This window comes from Marmota monax, unplaced genomic scaffold (assembly GCF_021218885.2).
Source record: "Marmota monax isolate L192 unplaced genomic scaffold, Marmota_monax_Labrador192_F-V1.1 WCK01_AAM20220418_F8-fsc00046, whole genome shotgun sequence".
NCBI lineage: Eukaryota > Metazoa > Chordata > Mammalia > Rodentia > Sciuridae > Marmota > Marmota monax.
In genome coordinates, this window is record NW_026692486.1 from 1622317 (window position 1) to 1639078 (window position 16762).

General features: G+C 38.7%; 1 protein-coding gene across 2 annotated transcripts in view; it reads left to right on the forward strand.

Annotated features, from left to right (window-relative positions):
- The window catches only part of St6galnac3 (ST6 N-acetylgalactosaminide alpha-2,6-sialyltransferase 3), a 517138-nt gene that overhangs the window by 203196 nt on the left and 297180 nt on the right, over window positions 1–16762 (forward strand). For both annotated transcript variants that reach the window (XM_046443311.2, XM_058578929.1), the window contains exon 2: window positions 16070–16264. In XM_046443311.2, the coding sequence (XP_046299267.1) occupies window positions 16070–16264 (195 nt within the window). The remainder of the gene's footprint in view (window positions 1–16069; window positions 16265–16762) is intronic.

Genomic DNA, 16762 nt, shown 5'->3' on the forward strand with positions numbered 1-16762 from the left:
AACATAAAAAATCTCTAACCTTCATATTTTCTTCTTTTAAAAGTACAGTCATAGTTTGAATAAATGATCTTATAAAAATCACCAGGTGTGGTTAGCCATCAACATCAGTGTAGAACTTGAGTGTTAATGAGGGAAGGAATTTTTATAGGTTATATCAGGGTCACATCTCATAAATCTGTGAGGAGGGGTTCTTATCTCCATTTTTCAGAGTTGAAAAATCTGTAGATAGGACCTAATTTGCCTAGTGTGGAGACAAGATTGGAATCTAGATTTTCTTATCCAAATTTTCTTTTCTTTTGACCATATTGCCTCATGAAAATGATTAAAATAAGACACCAAAAAGGTATACAAGCATATCCATTTTCACTCACAATAATTTTTTAACCTGAAAAAAACACAAAGCAAATTATTGTCTTCATTTAATTTATTGATTTGGGCAATATATCCTTGTGCCTGGTATGTGCCAAAGAATGAGTTTTCAGGGCCAGGGATAGAAGACATGGTCCTTACATCAAGGCATTACACTTTATTAGAGCAGGCAGATGTAAGACTAGATAAGATAAGGTAGCCTTAAGATATAATACAGGGATCACCAGCTTTTTAAAGTCAGGTTTGAATCTTGACTTCATTACTTACCAGTTGTTATCCTGGGCAAATCATGTATCCTCTTTGACCAGGATTTTCCTCAACTGTAAAATAAGGTTCAAGGATATTTACATGTATTATAAAGATTAGAGGTGATATGTGTAAAGAACCTCACTCACATCATTCAAGAAACATAGTAAGTATTTACTTATTGATACTACCATTATAATCTGAAATAGCGAAGACTTATATATGAGTGTGTGTGTGTATATATATATATATATATATATATACACAACACACATATATACATAGATATACATACATGTATATATCAGATTTCTTTTATAACTTTATCCTCTCTACACTGATTTAGTCAGCTTTATTCATCACTGTGATATAAAGACCTGACAAGAACACAGTAGAAGAAGAAAAGTTTATTTGGCTCATGATTTCAGAGCTCTTAATCCATAGATGGTCAGCTTCATTGCTCTGGGCCCAAGATGAAGCAGAACATTATGGTGGATGGTTATGGAGGAGGAAAGCTGCTCAGGACATGTCAATCAGGAAGTAGAGAGAGAACTCTGTAAACAAGGACAAAATACAAACTCTAAAGGCATGCCCCCAGTGACCTACCTCCTCTAGCCACACCTTAATTCACATCAGTGGAACAAGCTACTGATCACGTTGAATCTATTATAACCCCCAAATCTCACCTCTAAACATTGTTGCATTGTCTTACACATGAACTTTTGGGGGTATATCTCATATCTAAACTGTAATACCCTCTTTCTCTATTACTGTTATTCACCAACCCATCTCTTTACCTGGCTATGGACTCCTCAAGAACCTATGAACTAATTTGTTGATTATAAATAGAAAAGCTAGAAGAACAAGCAGAGATTTAAAAAAAATAGTCTAGTGACTGTTTTTTCCCCTCCAACTGAAATTTTACATGGAAAAAAATTATACAGGTTGAGCAGCCCCAATTCAGAAAATTGAAATCTCAAATACACTGAAATTCAACATTGTTTTGAGCACCAACATGATGCTTAAAAAAAAATTAGAGATCTTGGAGCATTCTGGATCAAATTTTTGCATTAGAGATATTCAACTGGTAAAGTCTATGGAAATATTCCACTCAAAAAAAAAAAAAACAAAACAAAACAAACCTCTGAAATCTGAAACACTTCTAATCCTAGGCATTTCTGATAAGAGATACTTAATCTCTACCAAGATACAAGAAGATCAAAAGCAAGGATTTTACTGAGAGCCTCAAGAAGTTTACTATGGCTACAGTGTGAGGTTTGACTTGGAGGAGGCTGAGAGATGAGGCTAGATGAAGAATCAGAGGTCAGGTCACAAAGGAGTTTTTGTTTTGTTTTTTTTAATATCATTGTAAGACACTCAGACTTTACTATACAGAGAACTTCCTCTCACTTGAAGAGAAATGGCAAACTGGGAATTGAAGTGCTTGAAATAGCATATCATGGTTTATGGAATTCTTATGTTCATGGAAAGAAGAAGAAGTCTACTGAAAATTTACCCCCCAAATATAAAAAAGATATATATATATATATATATATATATATATATATATATATTTAAAAAGAATCCTATGATTGATGGACAGTGGAGAGATGAGATTATTATTCAAATATACTATCATTAGGACATATCTTAAACTGAATCCCAGAAGGAGCATGCAGTGCCAAAATGTCCACGCCAAAGCACCCTGGGGCAAATTTTTTCCTTTACACAGCAAGTTCTGAAGATGCAGGAATAGGACCCTGAGTGCCTGAACCCCAAATGGAACACTTGCATTTTTTTCTCTGAAAGTCAGCATAAATATTTGATGTTCTCTCCCTTCCTATGAAGGGGCCCTCTCTCAGTGGGAGTGGTGTCTGGCATCCCTTAGCAGAATTATTTGTTTTTTTAAGCTTTTCTTTATGTCTTAGAGGTAGACTCTAAAAGCTCTTAAAGTATTTTGATTTTGAATTCTCACAAAAGTATTTTTTCTTTCATAGTAATTCAATATAAAAGGCAATAAAAGTGATATATTCAGAAGTATTCAGGACCCGCTATCAGCGCCACATGGGAATAAACTATCTTGCCACGTGCACATCCCACGGGAAAAAAAAGAAGCACAATTCACATATAGGAAATATTGTGTGTGTTTGCCTCCGTTTTGCTTGTATTGTCTGCTCTGCTGAAAGGCAGATTTTTTTGCAGATAAAAGCTGCCCTGTCTTGCTGAACTGCTCATCTATTTTACTCAGGAAGAAAAGGCTTTGTCAAAACAGGAGCAAAGCCTGATTTGCAGAATATCACCTAAAAATAAAACACAAAAATGTCAAAATATGCTAAGAATATGGGCCAAACTTCATGGTTTGGAACATTACCTAATGAATTTGGTGAAAACAGTTTTTAAGTGAATGTGAATTACATGTTTCTAAGCATAGTTGGGTGAAGTGGTGGTTAGATGCTGGAGAGGAAAGAGGGTGTGGAGGTGGCTTTTCTTGCTACACCAAAGAGAGAGATCTGTGGTTAAGATAGACACACTGCAGCTCACACTCAGACCTGAATACTGCCCCCATATTCAAGGTGTTTTCTAGGTTTGTAGACTCTTGGCTTTGGCTTGGTTGTTTTAGCCATGGAGAGGCACCAGTGAAGAAAACATACAAATTCAGGTCTCGGTCAACTTACAGCCCAGCTGGTCATTCCAGTGGTGATGAGAATGTGTAGTAATGGTTCAGGGTGCTGGTAGTTAGCCCCTTGGGGTTTGTAGAAGTTTAGACATTTGGACCTTACTCTGCAAAAGAAGAATTTCCACTAAGGGTGGGACACATTGAGAGTTTTGGGTACCAGAGCTCATGTTTTAGTTAAAATATTAAGATTCAGCACAAACTAAGTTCTCACTAATTCAGTCTGTTTTCCAAATTTGGAGAAATGGCCTTTGTTTCTTCACAACTATTTATTGGTAATTCCTTCCCTGGGAACTAGCTTCATGTATATTTTCAAGATAATGTTTACTGAATAAATCTGAATATTTGGCTTATGGAATCAACAGATCATCTCCAGAGAAACTTCCATCTTTATGCAGTCTTATACAAAATACGAAACCAGCTTTCTCTCCTTATTTTAAGAAATAAGCATAGAATGGATATTCTGAGGCTCTTTTTTTGCTTCATGTAGCTCTATTTCCAAGAAGATTGCAAGTTTTCAACAAACTGGCTCAGTGAACATTTAAAATTCCCACTGTGATTGCCAGTGCTTAGTGGAAGTTGTTTGACCACGTGTCTTAACCCATCAGTGTCCGCCCACATATGAGAGGATGAACCCAATATCTATTCTGTATAACTGGGCAAAAGAAAATAGAGGCTTGCTCTCAGCCAAGGGTTAAAAAAGGAAATAATCTCTTTTGCTGCAAACTTTTTCTCAGCAGGTGCAAAATAGCAGCAATCAGGTAGGCTTTGGTAAGTGGCAGCTGCTGTCTGCTAAGTTGAAAGATCACAAATTCTTACCCCGTTTCTGTTTCAATTACGTAGACACCTAGACACCGGCTTCAATTTGCGAGTGTCTATAGGCATGCCTAACTCTGTGATAAGAAATGAGCCTGGATTCAGTTTGGTAGCCATGTGCAGAGCTATGCTGTGAACTTTCCTTGTTAGTGACACCAACTCTGGCTAATCAGGGTGGGTCATTATTACAGAATCATTATTAGATTTGGGAACCAGCAGGAATTCTTAAAAAATGTGTATATAGATTAGGAAATCCTGGAGATACTAATGGTCAAACTTGTGATCACATGGATTATAGACTTATTAAGGTACAACCTCTGACCTTAAGCTGCCACCTATTTAATGCCGAGTGGTAACTTGATTAGTACCACCACTGTCTGGAGCCTTGTGTTGAAAAGATTCTGAAATTGCATCTTGGCTATGGGGAAATGGTGCTGTGGTTGACTAGCAATGTCTGTCTGAGGAGAAGGAGAGGACATGGAGTGTAGTAGAGTTGCTGAAGTTGGTTGAATGAAGGTTGATTGGTAACCAGATAATTACAACATGATTTGAAGTATGTTTGGATTAGAAAAAAAGTGCCTTGAAATTTTCAGGGACAGGCCAGTTTCAAAGATGACATTGGGATTTAGCCTTGAAGGATAAATAGCTGTTTTCCTGAAAGAGAGAGAGGATGGAAAGAAGATGTTTCATGAAGAAAGAACAGCTTGCATAGGAGAATTGATATGTAAATTTAAAAAAGAAGACTAATGATCATTAATTGACTCCCATGTGCTAGGCGGTAAGTAAGACCCATTCTGTTTTATCTCATTATTTAATTTTCATATGATTTTACAGATGAGGAACCAGAGACAAAGAAAATTAAGATGTCCAAGTTCATATAGCTATTAAGTAGAGTTGAGAATTTAATTCTCAGGACTCCAAAGCAATTTCTGTGGGAGCTACTCAGGGACACATGGGTGAGGAAGATTGGACTGGGGATGGGCAGAACATTGGTCTGGATTTGGACTATTGAATTTGAGTTGCATCCAGGACATCTAGATTAAGGTGGGTAGAAAGCTGTTGGAAAAAATATGGCACTGACAGATTTGGTGTTGATAAAATAAATATCAAAGGCTTGTAACAGACCTTTATCTTGTAAGTTCCAATTTAACAGTGGGAATCTTTTTGCCTTTGCTATTCTAGCACAGGAGACTATTAGTAATAATGAATATGCTTTATGTTGTACAAACAATTCAAATTACTGCCAATGCAATATTAAATCTAGAATTGATAGGAAAACTGTCCTACTTAGAAATTCAAGTGCTCTTGGTACAATAGTATTTATTATCACCATGAGACCTATGCTCTGGCAAAACTCTGCTTGTGTTTAAGTGCAAGACTGTTTAATATGTATGCTTTACTCTGCTAAGGTTCAACTTTGACCTACAAGAGGACAGTGCATATTCCTTAGAGAGATACTGGGAGGTGCCACAGTGGATTTGTATGCATAGGGATGGGGTGGAATATGCCTGCCTGTGCAGGAGAAGGAGAGGAGAGTTTAACTATCCTCAGAAAAAAGGGGGTTTTTGTTTGTTTGGTTGGTTGGATGGTTGTTTTTTTTTTTTTTTTTTTTTTCAGGTGCAATCTCAACAAAAAGAAAAAAAAAAGACCCAAAGGCTATTTTGCATTGGTAAATTGCATTGTCTCAAACAGCTTTAGTTATTCTTTCCTTATTATGCCTTCTTTAGGATACAGGATGAGAGATAATGTTTAAAGTAATCCAGGCAGCAGACACCATTCCTGATTCTCTTTGTTCCTTAGGGGGTTGATGATAATGATGGTGATTACAACTATGACCATGAAACTGCTGCCATATTTCATTGATTTTTAAGATGTTCTTCCACATTGCACATATCTGAGAGTGGAGTGTATCTTATACTCAATACCACTTTGCAGTCCTTATCAGCCTGAACAGAGTTTAATTCTTTTTTATTATTATTATTTTTTAGTTGTAGTTGGACACAATACCTTTATTTATTTATTTTTTAAAAAATATTTTATTTTATTTTTTTTTAGATGTAGATGGACACAACACAATGCCTCTATTTTTATGTGGTGCTGAGGATCGAACCTAGGGTGCGCACATGCCAGACGAGTGCTCTACTGCTGAGCCTCAACCTCAACCCCCAAAGTTTAATTCTTCTAGGATTCTTCCTCAAACAGGATTGGTGTTGTAACAGATGGTCGTCTGGGATCACTACCCACCTGAGACCATTTAAAAATCATATTGGTAGTAAAAATGTATCCAAAACCTGCATGAGTAATTGTTTGTGATTTAAATTCTCCAGGGAGATTATTTTTCCTCTTTCTCTTCTTCTGCCTCTTAGAATAGCAGTTTTATTTCTGGAATATTCTAACTCTAAAGAAATAGCCATTTGGTGTTTCAGCTTTTTACAGAGGTCTCCTCTTAGACTCACCATCTTATTGTTTTTTTTATCATATTGAAAGTAACAATGTGACCAGCAATTAATGGTATCTATAGCTGATAAAATGTGATAATAGAAGCTCACATTTATTGAGACATTCCTTTTGCCAGACAGTGCTCTAAGGATTAGGTGTAGTAATTCATTTAAATGCTTAATAATTAAATAATAGATACTATTGTTTTCTCCAATTTCAGGTAAGAAAACAGGTGCGATGGGCCTAAGCCATGAGACAGAGGTTATAGGTATTGACCATTTAGTATCACTTGGCCACCCTGAGTCCACAGGAGCTCTCTTGGGAAAAATCCATTTTCATTCCTGAAGAGTACTTGGCATGGTACCTGGTACTTGCTGAGCAATAAATAGCACACTGCTGCAAGTCTCTCCTCTTAGAAATGGGCTATTGTCCTTGTCAGAAGGACAGGATACTCTTTTGTTATCCATTTCTCATTCTATGATATAAGATTCTAGCTTTAAGTGTTATCATCCTCCGACAAGAGTTGATTTTCTAAAAAATATGTATTCTTGTAAGTCTTTTCATTATGTGCCATATAAAGAATGTTGCTGTAAGCAGGTTTACTAGTTTGCTGCCATTCAGATTTACAAGTTCTTTTAGGAACTTTGAAGCAGTTTCTCAGTGAAAAGTCCAGTTTAGCAAATACTCAATTTTTTCTTCACTTTATATTCCATATCCTAAACTTCCCCTACTTCCCCGACCTTCCCACCATAGTCACATCACATGTACATAGAAATTTCCGAAAGATGAGAAAAAGAAAAAAAAATTGCGTTTTTTTTCTTTTTATACAAAACACTCTTTTTTTTTTGCCCTCCATAATATTAATGTGAAGTATTTCGGGTAATTTAGCACTTACATTGGAAGAGAATAATATTTAGTCCCTCCATCCTTCCTTCTTTCATTACTTCCCAGATATTTACCACCTTCTATGTTTGAGATACTGTGCTTGGTGTTGTCACTTAGGAGATGTTTCTCAGACTTTATTTATTTCTAGGAATTTTCAAAGGCAAAATTAAATGGCAATCTTTTCTGTGCTAATTTTCTCCTCCTTCCTTCTCCGTGCACCTCCTCACACCCCACTCTCCTCCCTGCACTGGGAGCCAGGGAGGAATGAGGAGAAACCATTTGAGCTGAGTCATATTTGAACTTGTAGAGATGGAGATGGTGAAAAACAGGAACAGGCAGGGAGAACAAGAAGAACAAAATCCCAGGATATATGTAGCAATGGGGCTCTGGAGAATGATGAGGAGTCCAGTTGGAAACATGGAGGGCATGGAAGGGAGAGGGGAGAGATTTTTAAGCACTTCTTATTTCACTGGTGATTGAGACTTATGTGAGGTGACAGTTTTGAACGTGTTTGAAAAGATAAATGCTGTATAATGTAAAGGTCATGTCGATTCATATAAAAATAAGAGTTCTCGGTTGATGTCCTCATCAGTGTCCCATTGAAGTCACTGTCATTGTTATGGTGGTTCTGGGCAGCACTTCCTTCTCTAAGGACACTAGGGCTACCAGAATTAATGCTTATGCTCCACTTCTGTGTCCTGAACACCTTGAAGTAAGAACTGGATTCTAAGAGACAAACTTATCTCTTAAAAGAGAAAAAGACACCAAGCAGAAATTTGCATAAGCCATAAAAAGCTAATGAAGACTGTAAGGTGGCTGAGAACTCAACAAAAGCCCAGGTCTGGTCGGGTTTGATCACCTGATTCCTTCCATCCTCCCTCGTTGCTCAACACTTCTTTTCCTTCTGCCCAACTCTAGGGGCACAGAGAGTCCCTCAATGTAGCAGCAGGTGCTCAATATGAAACAAGATTTAAGGAAAAGAAAAGAAACTTTAGGGTCATCTGCTCTGTCTCTGTTGTTCTTCTCATCATCGGAACTAACCCCGTGGGTTAAATTTCTGTGTGTCTGTTTGTCCAGCCACACCAGGAAACTTTGCCTTCTGGGCCCTTCATACTGTGCATGTAGTATTGATCTTTGGTTCTATCCTGTGTTCCTGATGAACTTTGATTTCTGCCTGCTCTATGAAAGGACATATACTGAGGCATTAGGATAAAGATGAGCAGGCCAAATGAGATAAACCGGGTTTTTATCATTTTACTAAGTAAGACAAACTCAGTGAGTGTGATCATAGTGATTTTCATGTGGTATTTTTTCATTATGGTTTTAACATAGGTGTCAGAAAATTCAGCGTGACCTCTTGGGATGTCATCTGACAAACTCATAATGCTCAGGTTAGCTTGATGTTTGTAGCCACAGGAAGTCTTTGGGAAAGAAAAATCTCTGAGGAAATTCTGGCCATCTATGTGTTTTTCTAGGACTAGTTTCTGCATAGAAGAGTTGGTGCCAGTAGTGCCCATGAGATTGCTATTGCCTTGGTTTTTGTTGGATTGGTTATTTTTACTGACTGTACCCATGACTGCAGGTGACACGTTGACATGCGTTCCAAATTCTTAAAGTAGATTGCTAGTTTGCAGGAGTTCTATTGCTTTTAAACTTTTTTCTTATAAAACCGCCAAACATTTTATTGTTTACCATTTTATTTAAATAAAAGGGTGGTAGAACTGAGAAGGGAAGACACCCATTCCCTCAGTTGGGGCCTGCAAACTACCCACAATAAGATAGAGAGTACCTAGTGTTCTCTAATAGAAGTGGAAGCATAATTGCTACATTTTCCCTGAGTGCTAACCAAGGGTAACCTGTAGTTGTCTTTTTAATTCTGGGAATAAAGCCAGATTTAGGCAAAATGAATTAAATTTGTCCACAATTACTGATTTTGAAGTAAATGTGATTACCATGTTTCACATCAGCCTCTTAATTTTCCATATGAATTAGGTGTTGTGTTTGTTGACAAACTACATTACCAAATCTATTTAAGGCTGGTACCAGCTCTTAAAATTTCTGAATTAGTTCTTTAAGAGTGTTCCCATTGGTATGAATAACAATGAACAACTTAGTAATTTCACACACTAGAGCATGGTTCTGGAGTCAGAATATCTGAGCTCAAGTCCTATCTTTACATTTCCACGATCAGTGACCTTGGACAAGTCACTCAACTTCCATCTGCCTTTCTTTCTTTGGGAAAAGGAGAGTATATAAATATTTTTATACTGGATAACATTCATTAAATATTATCTTCTGTTAAGACTGTGTTAATCATTTATTTATTTATGCTCTATCTTAACTTAATCTCCTAGAAGGTACCCCTACTGGGAGAAGAAAAGCCAGTCTCTAAGAGTAATAATTGTTGTTTCTCATGCTGATAATATCATGATAGGTGTCCTTCCCCAACTCCATCCAATGGCCCCACCACTTCAAGAGAGAAATTTCCAAAGTCAGACCTGATCCTGTCTTTCCCAGGATCAGGTCCCTTTGGATTCTACCGCATAAGGTCAGACTTTTTGGCATGACAGAGAAGACTTTGCAGGATCATATCTCATCCTCACTCCCTAGCGACTTTCCTCCTGCCTTCTTCAAAGGCTATCCTCAAAATCTGTTTACCGTATTGCATCTGTTCAGCCTCCTGCACTCTCACATGCTATTAATTCTCCTCTATTGGTCTTGTTTGACATTCAGACTCTCTGGTTGATAACCTGTGCTTCCAGAGGCTGCCCCCATAAGCTCCTGCATGGACTTGACCATCAGGACTTCTGCCTTTTTAGTACCCTCCTTTCTTGACCTCTATCCCACACAAATGTGTGAGATTTTCCCCAAAGTGCACTATGGTTTAATAAGCAGGATTCAAACTGATTGTTGATTCAACAGATAAAACAAAACAAAGGGAGGCTCTCCTTATATACTCTGAGCTTTGCTAATTTATCTTTTGCAAATGGCAAGAAGCTTTATTGTATTTGGGGAGAACGAGACTTGGAACTTGGCCAATGGTACAAGGTAGAACTATGATTTTTATATAGGAGAATTAGCATTTGATAAGATCACAAATAAGCAATGTGTAGGGATGTTCCAATATGTGAAGTGACTGAGCACTGCTACAAATAACCCAATTGATATTGTATCTCAAATTTATTGGCTAAATAATAGCAAATGGATAAAAGTTAACTCTACTTTACCCTAGTAAGCAATTACTTCAAGTCAATAGATAATACTACCTAAATACAAAAGTACACCTTTATACTGTTGGTTATCATTTATGGAAAAGCAAATTTTAAAAAAGTCCATCGACTGTCTGGATTAGTAGTTAAAGAACATTCTGTAACAAATGACTAATCCTGTGGTAGAAGGAATTAAAACATAAATAAAATTAATACAGTTTGCAAATTTGCTAGGTCTAAATCTCTGCAATCGTCTTCTCTCCCAAATCATGAGCTGTCTGTAGCAGAAATAGGCATTTTTGATATAAAGTCTGATAAGTTATATTCTGCCTTTGAGGAGCAAGCAACTGGAATGTCACATTTTTGATGCATATTTTTGCAATAGAGATGGGATTAAATTCTAAATGTTTCAGCTGTTAAAGACCCCTTCAGATTTGTGCAAAATGAAGAATAGAAAAGGAGAAAGCTTTCCCTAAAGCTATTCATAAGATCTATTTAGGCATAGTGACATTCTCCTGGAGCTTGTATGGATACATTGCACTGAATAGTTCAAGGGTTTGCAGCTGCTTGGAATATTTGAGAAAGAGATTCCTCTAGTTTTTATCATGGGGTTCACAAGGCAGCATTTGCCAACTGGCTACTACCCATCAAGGATCTAACAATTAACAATTGTATTGTGATAACATCTTGCATTTCTTGAGTGCTGACTTTGCCCTTCAAATGTGCTCTGTGCTTTCTACTCTGTGTATTATTTAATGTCCATGCTTCTGATCTCACAGGAATGGCCACTTATTAAGTTTATGTCTGCTTTTTGCAGTATGGAAAATTTGTTAAACCAAGTCTGATCCTTTATAAGCTGACAGATACTTACTGTTTTTTGCTTAACCTAACTGGTGGCAGTTGAATCTGAAGGATGTTCTGATGACTTCAATAAAGGCAATACTGATCACATCAATAAACAAATGGTTAGACACAGTGCACAGGTCTAAATAGGTGGAGGCTTCCAATCTTCTGAGCAGGTATGGACTCATAACTGTTACTAGAACGAGCTGCTGATGATGTACATTTATTGATGGAATAAGTCAAACAACTGGAAACAGGACTTTATGGTGTGTTGATCTGGTGCATTTTTTCTTGACTGGAAAATGGAAGATATTTTAGAATTATGAAACATAGCACTTTCATGCATTCATCCTCTCATTATCTGAATATAAAGTAGGTAGGCTAGATAAACGCATCCCATTTAATATATTTGGCTGATTGGTTTTTGTTTTATTATTTGATCTCTATTTTGTATCTTCTCTTGCCACATGGAATCTTTGTAGCCTTCTTACCAAATGACTTGGAGGTTTCTTTCATTTTCTTTTTTTTTGTACTAGGGATTGAACCCAGGAACCAGGGGCATTTAACTACTGAGCCACATCTCCAGCCCTTTGTATGTTTTATTTTGAGACAGGGTCTCTGTAGGTGTCCTAGGGCCTTGATATGTTGTTGAGGCTGGCTTTGAACTTGTAGTCTTCATGCCTCAGGCTCCCAAGCTGCTGGGATTACAGCCATGCACTACCACACCTGGCTGACTTGAAGGATTTTGATCAAATTATGGACTTTCAAACCACTGTTATCTCTGCCTAGAATGCTCCTCCTGTCTTCACACTGCTAATCCTCCCCCATCCTAATACACACTCTATTCAGGCAATCATTTCAAGAAGTGTTGTCCCTCCCACAACACTTCCCTGGAGATCCCAGTATCCCATGCATACCTCCTGGTACCTCATGTGACACATGAGTCACTAAAAGTCACTAAATGACTCTTGGGAAGCATGGACTTTCTATTATAATTTCTGGACCCAATGAACAATTGTGACTTGAAGGTATGAATACATTCATGTAGATAATGTTAGTATTAGTACTTCGTTTACTTCCCCATCTCCTGCATCCCTAACAGACACACACACACACACACACACACACTCTCTCTCTCTCTCTCTCTCTCTCTCTCTCTCTCTCTCTGCATTTAGCTATGAATAGACTTCAAAGTGCCTCATCCATGATTTTCACTGTAGTAGCTGAAGCTCAAGGTCATGATCAAGCAGAAGTGACTACTAGGAGAATAAAACCTTGGGTTAGGTTCTGTTGTCCTTGTCATCTGGAGCATAGAATGTGCTTCAAGTTCCACCTTTTCTAGTGGAGTTTCAGGGTGGTTTTGTGGCAGCACTATGACAACGCTTTCAGGTTACACAGAGATATAGAAACATGAAGAAAGGCGAATAATAAGGTCCAGGCAACACAAGAGGGTCTGGGCTGGAGGTCTGAGCTGGGAACAGCTCTGCCCACTGCAGAATGCCATTCCAAGGGGAGCACAGAGGGACCCGTGCCTAAGTCTTACTCAGCTGCTCCCCCACCTTCTTCATGCTCATTACTTAGTTCCCTTTGATAGAACACAGGAGGAGGACATGGATTGCCAGGGAGCAGGCTTTTACCACTGTGATTTCATTCCATTTTGAAGTTTCTCTCAAAATGGTTGATTTATTTTCTTCTCATGTATGCATTATGTATGTGTTAGTACTCACCATCAGCAGATTCAGAAAGGCACGCCTTTGTCCCCAAACCCCCTACTCATGCAATGCAATACAGTAACTAAGAGAACCAGAGACCCATGCTGGGCTCTGCAGTAGACAAAAGCACAGATCCCATCTGGGTCTCCTTCAAAGCAAGCTCTGTTTTGTAACAAGCTACTGGATGGTGATTAAAAAAAAAAAAAAAAAGAAAAGAAAAAAAGGTTCTTACCTGTTTACTTAATGGGTGACTGGCCTCTTTGCTTTTATTTAGCCATCTGTTCTGGTCTATGTCCCTTTAAACTTGTAAAATCCATCACCTCATTTAAGCTGTTACCTTGACACATTGCAATGTTGTGGACATAATGATTCCACAGAGGAGCAAATTAAAACGGTTTTTCATGATTAGAAGGTTAAATGAGGTAAGGCTGTGGTAGTTAGTGGTGAGATAAGGGGTTTTGAGGAGGCAGAGCTCAAGGGACTTTCAGGTGATTAGAAAATTAGGCTGGCTAGACGGAGGAATGTAGGTTTTACAAATTACAAAAGCCAAGAAAGAATGAAGACTTTCTTTGGGTGTCTCTGACCTCGGGTTTTGCTGTACAGATAGCAGCTGGGCCCTCAGCAGACACAGGGACCATCTTTGAGTTTCTTTACTTCCTTGGGAGATTTTATGAGGAAAAAAAATGAAGTTAATTATACCAAGAAGTGGTAAATTCAACACACAATCACAACAACAAATACTCAGTAATTCTCAGAAAATTATTGGCTTTCCTTAAGTTTGAAGAGAAATGAGAGGCCAAGTCCAATTTCACGAGGGAACGTTTCGCTGTCTTTGCCCTGCCCTTGTAGCAGAGTTGTTCTTGAGGTCCAACCTCAGCTCATCTTTCTTCTTGCTCTAGCATTGACCTTCCCCCTGACTCTGTGACAATTTCATGAGGATGATCTACCAGACCCTGAAAATCAGCAACAAGAAAGCCAAGGTCATGGATAAATTCCTGCTCTGGGCACTCTGGTGTCTCCTGATATGACTGGTTTTTATTTGTTGCAATCCCTTAGGCTCAAAGTCTCCGTCGTGTATGAGTTTTGGGTCTGCCATGTGTTTCTCATCCACGATCAGGTTCTATTCCTTCTATCTAAATTGAGTCTTTCACGTCTTTTTTCACCTTTTATTTCCTCTGCCTCTGTCCTAGTTTCCATCCCTCCTTACCTCTGCCCTGACCAAAGAGAACAACCTCCTAATTAGTCACTCTGTACCTTTATTCTCTCCCTGCTCCAAAGCATCTTAAACACTGATGTTTGATTATAAGTGTTACCATTAGCAAAATTAAATAAATAGACAACAACAACAACAAAAATCTACTTTGGCTTTTCATTTCCTAGCAAACTCAGCACAGGCTTCTTAGCTTGGTGTCTGATAGCAGTCTACCATAAGGTTTTCATTTATATCTCTAGCCTTTTCTCCTTTGTGCTGTACAGTTAAGACAGACTGCTCTGGGCCTATGAATTATCCCATGTTTTCTAGTCTGTTCTGTTTCTTTTACCTAGGTGCCCACACATCCCTACCAGTTTAAACTCATGCCTTTTATTAAGATCAATCTTAAATACATCTCTGCTTTCTCCCACCTGATAAATGCATTTGCTCTAGCTTTTATTCCATTGCAGAACATTGAGCAGAATGTTCTTATGCTGCCTGGTCTGAAATGTTTCCTCCCTTTGTGGTTATCATTTTGATTTTTACTTTTGCACATGCTTTATTTAGCACAGGTCATTTCTGTTGGGTGTGTGGGAGACTCCCCGCTGAAGTTATTTCCATCTCGGGAGAACATCACGGAATCCCTTACCCCTTCCCCTCCTCTCCAAAGGGCGCCAAGCCGAAGAGCGCCAAATTCAAAAGTTTTCTCGACCAATCCCTGTAAGACACAGTGTCTACTGGCTGTTCCCGAGTCACCCTGCCAATCAGCACGTGCCATGTCACCTATGCAACCTTTCTTAAGCCGAAGATTGCAAGCTCACGCTCTCTACCCTCTTCCTCTCTTCCGCTTTTCCCTCTTCCTCTTCTTTCCCTCCTCTCTCTGCTCTCTTTCTCTCCCTCTCTGTCCTCCTCCTCTCTTCTCTCTACTCTCTGCCTCTCCTTTTCTTCCCCTCCGGGCAGTCCCCCAATAAAATCTCTTGGTTGAATCTCTATCTTGGGTGAGTCACTTGCCTTTCAATTTCCTGCACACAAAGGATTCTAGATACAAAAGCAGAAGGGTGAGCCATAATGAGACTGTCTACAAGAATGGGAAAAAAATGCATTCATTCCTTCATTTCACTCAGGTATTTGTTGAATGCCTATAGCATTGAGGTCCTGCATTAAGATCCTGGGATATAGGGAGTTATAACACAGAGTACAACCCAGTTCTACAGGAGCTCACAATCCTGTGGAAGGAGGATTCCATAAACACACAGTGTTGTGCAGTGAAAATAGTACAACATATTGCCTTTCAAGGAAAGCAAGGGAGTGACAGGCCTTCTTCCTCTATTGGTGGGGAGGTGGGGTGTCAAAGAATGTTGGTGGGAGGGATTGAGCCATTAGGAAAGGCTGCCTGCAGGTGGAAATTTCTGATTTGGGTTTTTCAAACTGAATTGGAGTGTGCAAGGAAGATAGGAAAGTAAAGAGGAGAAGAGACAGAAGGGAGGAGTACAAGAAAACCTCTCTGCTTGATCTCAGAGGCCCAGCACACAAAGGCGACCTGGTCACTAAGTCATTATTTTCAGTCTCGAAGTGAAATATTCTAAGTGACAGAATCCTTTTTTCCTTATGAAAGAAAAAGAGAAAGGAATCTCCCTCTGTGACTGCTTTTAGTTGAAAGTCTTTTTTTTTTTATGTTTTGTAGAGAAAGTCTGTGATTGCGGTGAGCTTCATAGCTGCATTCCTCTTCCTGCTGGTTGTGCGCCTTGTAAATGAAGTGAATTTCTCATTGCTACTAAACTGCTTTGGACAACCTGGTACAAAATGGATACCGTTCTCCTACACATACAGGCGGCCCCTTCGAACTCACTATGGATACATAAATGTGCGGACACAAGAGGTAAGACCCCAGAGGTTACCTAGGATTCCATGGGTATCCATGGTAACAGCTTTTCTTCAGGAGCAAGATGGCTTCCAACTCACTGAATTACCCTCTCTGTCCCAGAGAGCTTGTTTGGGTCCTTGATATCTTTTTTTCTCATTCTTAGACACTTCTGACACATGTCTAAAAACCTACCCCCCTCCTACATCAGATCTTCCAATTCAGTGGCTTCATATGGAGTCGAGGAAGCAGTTACCTGTTTTCCTGGTGGTTTGTGGCATAACATATAGGTCTTTCCATTTAGAAACTCTGATCAGCACTTACCAGCTGGAGAACTGGCTGGCTTTATTTCCTCTGGGTCCACTGGTTGGGGACAGCTCTTTATAGAACTTCAGAAAAGCATTTGTACTCTTTAAAACTCTGTAATCCTTAGACCTGGAGCTAGGAAAGGCCAAGCTAATTTCAAATTTCTCAGTGGCTGCAGAGATAATGGGATTTAAAGAGTTTCCAAATTTA